The 10538-nt window shown below is 35.4% G+C and overlaps 2 protein-coding genes across 4 annotated transcripts in view; one reads left to right on the forward strand and one right to left on the reverse strand.

The window, feature by feature from the left end:
• Positions 1-1619, reverse strand: part of LOC104266844 (protein unc-93 homolog A-like) — a 4900-nt gene extending 3281 nt beyond the window's left edge. Inside the window, exons 1-3 of one of the 2 annotated variants that reach the window (XM_026839176.1) lie at positions 1312-1619; positions 854-1003; positions 255-325 (exon numbers count right to left, since the gene is read on the reverse strand). In XM_026839176.1, coding sequence (XP_026694977.1) covers positions 255-325; positions 854-1003; positions 1312-1453 — 363 coding nt within the window. In that variant the 5' untranslated portion in view covers positions 1454-1619. The remainder of the gene's footprint in view (positions 1-254; positions 326-853; positions 1004-1311) is intronic. The other variant, XM_026839175.1, reaches the window with a different exon arrangement.
• Positions 1620-5724: 4105 nt separating this feature from the next.
• On the forward strand, positions 5725-10538 carry LOC100181504 (complement receptor type 1-like). 2 transcript variants are annotated; one of them, XM_009864065.3, is made up of 9 exons: positions 5725-5846; positions 6413-6589; positions 6882-7061; positions 8118-8318; positions 8492-8671; positions 9142-9357; positions 9486-9665; positions 9914-10096; positions 10372-10538. In XM_009864065.3, the coding sequence occupies exons 1-9, from the start codon at positions 5783-5785 to the stop codon at positions 10410-10412; spliced, it is 1422 nt and encodes a 473-aa protein (XP_009862367.1). In that variant the 5' UTR covers positions 5725-5782; the 3' UTR covers positions 10413-10538. The 2 variants fall into 2 exon arrangements, with proteins under 2 accessions (XP_009862367.1, XP_002123700.1); XM_002123664.5 differs by having other exon boundaries at positions 5726-5846; positions 6413-6595.

Genomic DNA, 10538 nt, shown 5'->3' on the forward strand with positions numbered 1-10538 from the left:
GCGGCTGCATTTAATTTCCAAGAAGTGCCCGGAAGCTTTAGAGAGACTGCTGCTAAGTTGGAATCTTGATTTCTCCATGCTAAAAGCAATATTTGATCTACAAATATTCTTCGGGGTCACCAATGAAGTGGCGCAACGTGCGCTTCATAAGTCAGTTTAATAGAATGTCTGCCGAGACAACAACGAGGGAAGAAAACCCGGATGTCTGGGAATCCCCAGTACTGTAACTCCAACCATTCGGGGAGTCACTACACCATCATGGCTGGCCACATTGTAGAACTTCCCATTCCCACAAGTATTCCGGCAGGGATTAGAAGGTACGGGACTTGCAAATAATAACGTTTTTATATTGTTGTAATACCTAGTTGATACTTAAAAGAGAAAATCAGAAGAAAAAAATTTTAAACTAATATATCGATATCACTACTGTTTGCGGACCGACGGTAAATAATAAAGAGCAGCAAAAGCTCTTTCCTTCGTTGTTTTAACTAATATAGTAGGGTGGGGGGAAGACGGGGCACATTAATATCCAAATATCTTGATCGTGTTTTAAACAAATTACAACGGTCTATGAGAGCCGTGAGTGTACGGTTTTATAATTCCTTGAATGTCCTTTGTTTACTACCAAATGGGACGAGAAAATAGAATAAAAAGATGTCCTATCTTTCCCCACACTACTCTATATGTGATCAAAGGGAAAAATATGTTGAAAATAGTTAGCCATAGTCTAGCAAAGTTGAAGCCATAGTATAGCAAAAGTTGTTGAGTTAGCCATATGTATAGTAAATTTGAATGACTTAAGTGCTTCGTGTTTTGTTCTGTGTAAATGTAACAAAAAATAGAAACACAATACCTGGATAGAAGTTTAATAAAATGTAAATAAAGTGAGTCATCGTAGAAAAAGTTAACATTTTTCTGATTGTAGTTTTTTTCATGGCAACAGGCACAAAGACCAATCCGAAAATCCCTGCTGTAATGTGAGCTGCCGTGGTCGACCCCGCACCTAAACAGGGTAATATCAAAACAACTTGGATAAGGACACGGTTTTATTAAATGTAAACAATGAAAGAGTGTATTATTTAGGGATATTACCTTTCCCTTCACATTTAGGAAACATTTTTATTCTATTTTCTCGTCCCAATTGGTAGTAAACAAAAAAATAAAGAATTATAAAACCGTATACTCACGACTCCCATAGACCGTTGTTGATTGTTTAAAACACGATCAGTATGTTTGGATATTATGTACTTAAGCTTCCATCTTTCTCCAGTTATATACTATATACATAATATGAAAAGTAGGCAAACTTACCTACACCCCCTTTAATATTGATGCTGGTTTGCAGACATATCACAGCACCGTATCCAGAATAAGTCAAAATTACAAACGCCAAGAATGGAGTAAAAGCAATGACAACTTTCTTTCTTTTAGCGCAATTTTCAGTATCTGACATATCTGTCAACTGTGTTTGTTCTGTAGTCAATAGAGAAATAATAAAAATTACACAAAAATCAAAATGAATTTCGCGTTTTTGCAATAAAAATAAGTATAGAAAGTAAAAATATTTTATTTTTACTTTTCCTTTATCTGACACGAATACAAAGTAGTAGTTGATAACTTTACAAACATGATAACATACTATTTTATATACTGTTTGGTGCCTGAATCTATTTGTATATAAATGCTACAAGCCGTACCTCTACCGAAAATTGTTTTGCCCTTTTGTTCAACATATATTTGCACGTCAGAATATATTGCCGACGGGGATAGAATATACATTTGCATTGCGAAAAAAGTATGTAGGACGAATCGTTCACGGTTAACTAAGTCTGTTGCCTAGACAGTAAAACAAATATTCGGTTACAAGTTTCATTGGTTCGTAATCTAGCGTAGTATAAGTTGTTTTGCCAGTGCATTCGTATACGTTGTTTGCTGTGATTATTATTATACAAAAATACTGATCTGAAACACTTGGATCATGAGAGTTACAACACAACATACGATAAAACAAGACCATCGTGGTATTATTACCATCTCATGGGTATCCTGGTTTTACACTTCAAGTCATTGCAGTAATATATCTATAGTAGGGTGGGAAGATGGGACACCTTATTTAGCGCATAATATCTAAATAATCTAATCGTGTTTTAAACAATTAACATTGGTCTATGGGTCGTGAGGATACGTTTTATAAGTCTTTGATTGTTCTTTGTTTACTACCAAATGAGACGAGAAAATAGAATGAACAGGTGTCCCATCTTCCCCCACCCTACTATTTAAAACCAAGGGGTTCTCCGATATACCATAATAAGTTAGTAACCTTTATAGTCAAACAATACTGTTAAGTTAAAAGTCCAGACGTCGCTCATACAAGTTGATTTTAAATAAAAATATATACACCTAATTATTACTATCTGTGGTATTTTTATGTGAAAAAAGTTTAGTTTGGTCAAAAAAAGGTTTAAAAAGTAGGAAAATAATCGCTCATTGTTGCGTCACTCGCGGTCATTATGACGTAAATTACATCACGATGTGTCCAACTCGATCAGCTGATATGTGCTATGTAGCGGGAAATTTATTTTTTTTACAGCAAAACACAGTGTACTACCGACATATATATATATTTCAGTTGATTTTAATTTAAGAAATGTGCGTTAGCTTATGCTTGCGCGATTTTTTTTACAATTAGTGTTTTTGATTGTTTATAAGTGTATTACTCTAAAATTAAATACGTCAGTTTACAATAATTTTAAAATGTGTCATGTAGAAGTATTTTGTATTTTATCTTTTGTATTTTTATGAATGAGCACGGCTTAAATTAATTAGCATAATATAGTAAGGTGGGGGAAGACGGGACACCTTTAATACATAATATTCAAATAGCCTGGTCGTGTTTTAAACAACTAATAACGATCTGTGGAAGTCGTGAGGATACGGGTTTATAATTCATTGAATGTTCTTTGTTTACTACCAAATGGAAAGAGAAAACTAAACGAAAAAGTGTCCCATCTTCCCCCACCCTACCATATTAATTAACCATTTTACTACAACGGTCGACTGGGCTCGATCAAGGCAGAACGCATTCATACATGTATTATAATTTCTAACTAATGAAACTTATGATGTATATATGTCGTATGAAGATTGAGTGATTGCTAAAGAATATGTGTAAATACGCTTTGTACGACTTCTGTACCATATGTTGACTTGTAAACTAACACTAGTTGACATTGTCGTCTCTTAAAAACGTTTGATTTCGTGAATTTGGATAAACCGTAATCACGCAATAATTAGGTAATGTTAGAAGTTAATATTAATCATATAATGTTTAATTAAAAATAATGTTTTAATTACGATAAATGATTATAAGAGAGTAGTGCTTTTGATGCGTCCCCACTTAAATGATAATAGTTTAATTCAGTCGTGAATCGTTGTGTGGATTTCAACCACAGAAATAAAAAAGAGTAGAACGCGCAAGTGCCCAAAACCATGATATATTCTTTTTTCTATTCACGTGACCGCCAACACCGTCCCCATTTCGCTTGGACTCCATTGTAAAAGTTAGGCGCATAGTAGTTTAGGAGGTTTTAGCTGTTTAGTTCAAAAACTACACCAACTACTCGAGTTTATTAGGCCAGTTTAGTTATTTGGTAGGTTAACGCTTACAGTTTACCACTTGTTTGGGAAATTTAATTATTTAATAAATTTAATTAAAAACTTCAAACAAACGGTTTATTAGAAATATATATATACTAGAAAATAGTTGTTTTACCTTATAACTTTAAATAAGGTCAAAAAAACGAATAAAAACTACATAAAACGCCCTCGATTCCCATGACTACAATGGTAAACGGGTACGACCCGCGAAAGAGAGAGAGTGTATCATGCTCTCTCCTTTACCGCGCGTTCTATTCTTTTTTACTTCTGTGATTTTAACACGTGCCGTCCCAAACTGCCAGACAGTGTTACCGCTATGTTATAGTACAAGAAAGTAATCGTTAATTAATCGCTAATCATGTGGTTTTAAATTTGAAAATTTAGTCTGAAAATTATAAACATATATTATGATTTGATTTAAATCAAGAGATTAAAGAAAATTGCTAGAATAAAAATTGAGGTAAGTGCGGAAAATAGTCTCGCAAAAAAAACAGCAACAACAACAAGAACAACTGTTCGACGAAAAATGATCTATATGACCACTACCGTGCTCAAAAACTACACAACTATAAAAACTGTGGGCAGGAGTCGTGGTATATTGTTCCGACTGATAAGTTTGTACCGGTGCTATTGCGCAACGCTCCTGCGCAGTGGGTCGGAACAAATATAAAACGTTCCAGACACGCAGTTTACGCGTTGAAACATTAGTTTCGATTTAAAGTCAGCAGAACTGAGTTTAATATGTGAAATCTATAGCCTAGAAAAAGAAAGTACTGGTAACAAACTTATTTTAGATTATTCAATAAGCATATTTTACTTAATTTACTAACACTCTTCTCAAACAGGATGCCTTACACACCATACTTTTCCCGTCTCTTGGAAACTACTTGGAAAAATATGCCGTTTAAAATACAAAATGAATACTTGCTTTAGTTGATCTAAAGTAAAATGCTAAATGCGAACTATGTTCATTGTCTTTGCTTGACAAAATAGAACAATACTAGCAGAGGCAAGTGTAACAATGAAGTGATTTTAATTGGTAATTATCGGCACAGCATGCTGCCTGGCGTATTCAGCAGATGACACAGCGACCCCAACAGTACAAAGGCACATTGAAACGCTGCAAAATGTGTTTAATATATTTCCCCCAGAACGTTTTCCAACCGGTCCGTATTTAATGTATTTGTTCCGACCTATACTGCGAATATTTCAGCATGCGCAATAGCGCACCTTACAAATTCAACAATAGGAACAAAATATATCACGACACCGGGCTCTTTAAGTTAAGTTGGTATAGTAAAATACAGTGGTCAGGATATTAGTCGTTTAAAGACAGCAAAATCAAATAAAACAACTGCGATCTACCACAAAGTTACATGTATCGTGCTACGAGGTAATACTAAAGGTACGAGTAGTGGTATGAAACAGATTGTTTGTGTTGTAACAGCAACTGTCGTAGCCCCGTATCGCAAATATACATTAGTCCCATTTGTTCATGTGCATAATACAAGAGTCCAGTGGGGCAAAATGGGACACCGTTCGCACACAATAACTATATAATATTCTAATCGTGTTTTAAACTTTAACAACGCTACAATTACACTTTTGTTATTCAGTGAAAATACGTTTTAGTTCCTATGGAGTTAGAATCAATGGCAAATACATTTCAATTATAAACAAGAGGTTATCATTCAAACTAAATAAACATCATTTCTGTCTAGACTGCTTGCTTGAGGTTACATGTATAGGCCAATGTCAGTGCGGAGATATCACATGGAGAGGTGGAAAACACATCAGATACATAAAGAAAACAACACATATTCAAAAAAAACTGAAATAGGCTGCCGCCAATATTTAAATTTAAACAAACAATAAATTTTAAAAAACATCACACAGGTTACTGTTACGTCACAAGTCTGGCTTTGAGCTGGTGACAAACAACAAACATCATGTCAGCTAGTCTTAACTGACAGTTCACGATAATTTATGACGAAATTTCGCGTCGTCTTTCACGAAACTAAGAACTTGTGGCCACGTTTTGGCCTATGGGTAACTCTTATATAAGAGACACAACGCCCAAGCCTTCTATATTATTCAGGAACAGTCCTTCAAAGTTGCATAAAAAATGTCTAGTTTGATTTGGATCGCTATAGTTGGTGTGATTTACATTCACTTTGCATCATCTCAAGGTAATATTTTTTTCACTAAAACGTAAAAAATCCTAAATCAGATTTGTGCTATAATGTAGAATATTTCAAGCGAAAATAGATAAACCCAAAAGCCATACGTATGTGAGAGGCTGTACCGTTTGAGCTGGCGGGTGGGTTCTTTACCAGCTTGTTTTATGAAGCTATGAAACTAGTTTAATCGTTAGCACACGCAAACTAAAAAAATTCATTGGCTTTACTATGATTTAGCGAGCATTAAAAAATAGCACCTTACTATTTCGCATTTTTTACCTGTTCAAAGTATACTGTTTTTTTTACATATTTTTTTAATATTTAAAAACAGTAATCAGCTTTGACGGGCGTTTTATAAAGTCGTGATAATACTGTCGAATTCTATAACCTTATTTTCCTGATTATCATTAAATGGGAGTCCGTAAAAAGAAAATTAAAAAAAGAGTCTCGTCTGACAAAGTTTCCCATCTTCTCCTACCCTACTATATTATACCTGTCTTCGAACCAAAAAAAACATTAATCACTCGACAGGCCAAACGGTTGTTTATTAATCTATATATAACATGAACGTTTAGTCTGCAGTCCTAGCGTTCCACGACTTTCGAATGGAGGTTTCAGATGTCGATATATGGGAAGGACATGTATGGCTGGCAATTACTATTGCAACACTGGATACAAATTACAAGGAAGGGTCTATGACGCGTGCTTTCACGGAAGGTGGTTATCTCGTAGAGATACAAGATGTGTAGAAGGTGAAGGTAATTTTGCTTTGACAAGTGGTAAAGTTAAGGACAGAGTCATGGGTTTAAAAGTGTCGAGCAATTATCAGAACGTTGTACTGATAAACTAAAAGTATTGATCGAGCTTCCCAAACTTTGTTGCGGGTTCTGATTAAAATTAAATAAATAATTAGAAATGCTGCAAAGCTAAGTTATGCAGAAGTTAGCGCGTGAGGAAGCGGGTGGAACCTTTGTTAGCACGAATATTGAATATTACGTGACTACTCGAAGAACTAACTGGTTAATTACAACCATACACGTTTAGTTTGCACGCCTATCTTTCCCATGCGACCATCGAACGGAGGTTTCAGTTGTCGCTATGTGAACAATGCATGTATGTCTGGCACCTACTTTTGCGATCACGGATACAAACTACGAGGAATAAACTACAACGTGTGCTTTAACCGTCAAGGGTGGCTTTTTGAATCACCAAGCTGTGTAAAAGGTATGTTTACTTTAAAGCAGGGGTACTTAAACTTTTTTTACGCACGCCTCCCAATAAAGATCCCAACAAAACTCGCGCCCCCTTTTTGTTAAAATATCACAGTGGTGTTCAATTGATTTCTGCCATGTTCCACCACAGCCAAACCTGACAACATAGTTGTCCACTAAATAAAAATAATAAACATATTGGACATGCTTTAAAACGCATTATCGCGATAAACGCAAAAATAAAATAACCGTTCGGTTTACGTTTGCGTCGAAGTTTAGCCTTATATTTACCATGTTTTTCTTAGCTGGCATGTAGACTGTTTATTACGAAATATAAGTATGGATTCACATGTGCATTCATTGCATCATAATAGCGATTGTTTGACCTGGCAATTAATCACAACATAATAGCAATTCACACGGCGATTATTTGCGTCATATAGGGATTGACACCTAATCGTTTAGCATATGTAAGAAGTTTAAAAACAGTTTGAATGTTTTTTTAATTTAACTTTTACGTGCATCGTATTTTAGCCTTTTTTTTTCAAGACTACATTGGAAGATTCACACAAAAACTTAAAAAGATTCGGAACCGAAACGAGATCCGCCAGTTGAACACCACTGTTATAACACATGTATAACTCTTTATTTTATTTTTCTTTTTCGCGCCCCCTTCCGAGTCTTTATACACGCCTCCCAGTTTAAGAACCACTGCTTTAATTAAAGTGTTTAAGTAAAAATAAATTTAGGTAAAAAGTTGAGCAGAATTTATTTTGCTTTCATTTTTACTTATTTTCAAACAAAACAAGTACACGATAAATAATTGTTATACTGTACTAGTTTATTTCGGTATGAGACATATACATACTTAAAAACTGTAATGCTAGATTATATATCTAAAATGCTAGAATATCTATATATACGCATTTAGTCTATAAGACTTTTTAACCACCAAATAGTTTTAAAAATGTTTTTGTTGAAACCAGTTTAAATAAAGGGAGTTCTACTTTTTCAATTAAACTTTTTATGGATATCTTTAATTCACATTTCAAAATAAATCAACATTTAGACGGCTGTGACCCCCCCACTTACAGAGGGCAAAAAAGAATAAGCAATGGAACCTACATGCCAGTGCAGGAAACTTACAACACAAGCTCGGTCATTACAGTGACGTGCAATACTGGTTACAAGCCACGAAACAGAAATAGCTACTGCACGCACTACGAATCCCAATATTATTGGAGTCCAAGTATAGCCTGCGACGGTGAAGGTGACTATTTTATACAAGAGTCATAGCCGTATAATGTGTTTGATATAACATTAGGAAAATACGGGGTACGTAGCGACAAAACGACAGTCATTTAAACACGCCTATGGTTACCAATACAATTAAATTGTTAAGAGCATGGTTACAATGATTTAAAACTATGAAACAAACTTTAGTGAAGTGCAACCCACCGACTTTGGCGCATGCAAACTACAGCCCGCGTGAATCAAACTACAGCGTAAACTCAACAATTACAGTAAAGTGTATCCCTGGTTTCATGCTTCGTGGTACCCCGCAAAGTTACTGTCGGGGTGACCGATTTTTTACCTATTGGAGTCCAACACCAACCTGTACAAGTAAGCATTTCATTATATAGTAGGTTGGGGGAAGACGGGACAACTTTACCACATAAAATCCAAGTATCCTGATCGTGTTTTAAACAATTAACAACGGTCTATAGGAGTGGTGACGATACGGTTTTATAATTCTTTCTGAGTTCTTTGTTTACTACCAAGTGGGATTAGAACATAGAATGAATGCGAGGCTCATCGTCCCTGGCCATATATATACTAGTAGTCATTATGGACATAAACACAAGAACAGACAAACTTTCTGGGTGGGAAGAATTACAAACTTTGTTCACTATGACTAGTAAATACCAGATTCATTAAATATTTAGGTTTGAGAAAGATCTCAGCATGCTTTTATTTTTAACACTTTTAAAATTGCTCGAATACGTAACACTTTCCGTTTTTAGTTTTCAAGTTAGAAAATAGCTTATGCTTATATAACCCACATCATTTTTTATACCTTACATTTAATTCAGGGATACGTTGTAGCTCCCCTCCGCGGCTAACTAACGGATATAGGACACCATCGTGGAGTTATTTTTGGAGAGTAAATTCGACAGTGACATACGAGTGCAACAGTGGATTTAAACTTATTGGAGAAAACTCGTCAAGTTGTCAAGAATGTGAAGATACGAGTGGGTGTATAGGGGGCGGACAGTGGGACAACGTTGTCCCAACATGCATAAGAAAAGGTTTGTACATCTTACTGGTAACGGTATGGTGACAGTCATTAAAACAAGAACATGATTGCATAGACAACTAAATGGCTAAAGAACATGGCTACAATGATTTAAAATTATTATTATACCACAACCTTTAGTGGCGTGCGACCCACCGAGTGTGCGGAATGGAAACTACAGTCCACATAGATCAGAATACAACAGCAACTCAGCCATTACCATAACGTGCAATGCTGGTTACACGGCCCGAGACCAACGTAGTAGGTGTGCGGAATATCTTGGTTATTCTTGGAGTCCAGATCCAGTATGCGAGCGCGCAGGTGAGTATTTTTTGGAACGTTGTGTTCGTATTTTATATAATATCATACAAACAATGGGCATGACAACAAAACAAAAGTTTTTGAAATATATACCAATTCTATGGTTAAAAAAGTGGTATAACACTGATTTAATACTGTTGTAAATCTCAAAATCTATTAACTAATGTCGTTCCAATGCAACTTGTAAAAGATTGTTTTTTTTCTAAATTCCTGCGACGCTTATACTTTTTGTATAAACCAACATTTAGTGTCGTGCGATCCACCAACTGTGCTGAATGGATACCACTACGGCCGTAGACAAAGGTACAATCGAAACTCAGTCATTACAGTGTATTGTGATATTGGTTACTTTCCTTCACGCACACGGATTACCTGTCAGAGGACACCTAGTTTGGTTTATTATTGGGATCCAAGTCCAAACTGCACCCAATGTGAGTATCTTATATAAGGGTAATGGGCTTTACGTGATTGCTTTTCCCCAGTTGGTAGTAAACGAAGAAGTTTCAAGGAAATATAAAACCGTACCCTCACGACTCATTCAGACCGCTGTTAATTGTTTGAAACACGATCAGGATATTTTGATATTGTGTGCTATAGGTGTCCTATCTCACCCATAATACTATAAAATTCGTAATTCGCTGCCATATCCGCATAACTATGAACAAAATATCGCTAATTGGTTATTGCTTAAAACTTTTCGTTTCAGCTGTAATAGAAGAAGTTACTACAAGCGGTGGAGACGCTTGATCAACATTAACCGCAAGAATCGTCTTCAATAAACCAACACAGCATTCACATTATTAGTGTATATACAACGTATAATGTCATCCAGCGCTTATCATTGTTTACTTCAACTATAATAAATCACCATGA

The sequence above is a fragment of the Ciona intestinalis genome, unplaced genomic scaffold, assembly GCF_000224145.3.
Source record: "Ciona intestinalis unplaced genomic scaffold, KH HT000166.1, whole genome shotgun sequence".
Lineage (NCBI taxonomy): Eukaryota > Metazoa > Chordata > Ascidiacea > Phlebobranchia > Cionidae > Ciona > Ciona intestinalis.

What these genes read in the sequence shown, in the direction of transcription:
- LOC100181504 (XM_002123664.5), top strand. Translation starts at nt 5,783, where the DNA reads ATGTCTAGTTTGATTTGGATCGCTATAGTTGGTGTGATTTACATTCAC. An exon ending in TCCAACACCAACCTGTACAA is followed by an intron (nt 8,672 to 9,141) that starts GTAAGCATTTCA and finishes CATTTAATTCAG; the next exon opens with GGATACGTTGTAGCTCCCCT. An exon ending in CCCAACATGCATAAGAAAAG is followed by an intron (nt 9,358 to 9,485) that starts GTTTGTACATCT and finishes CACAACCTTTAG; the next exon opens with TGGCGTGCGACCCACCGAGT.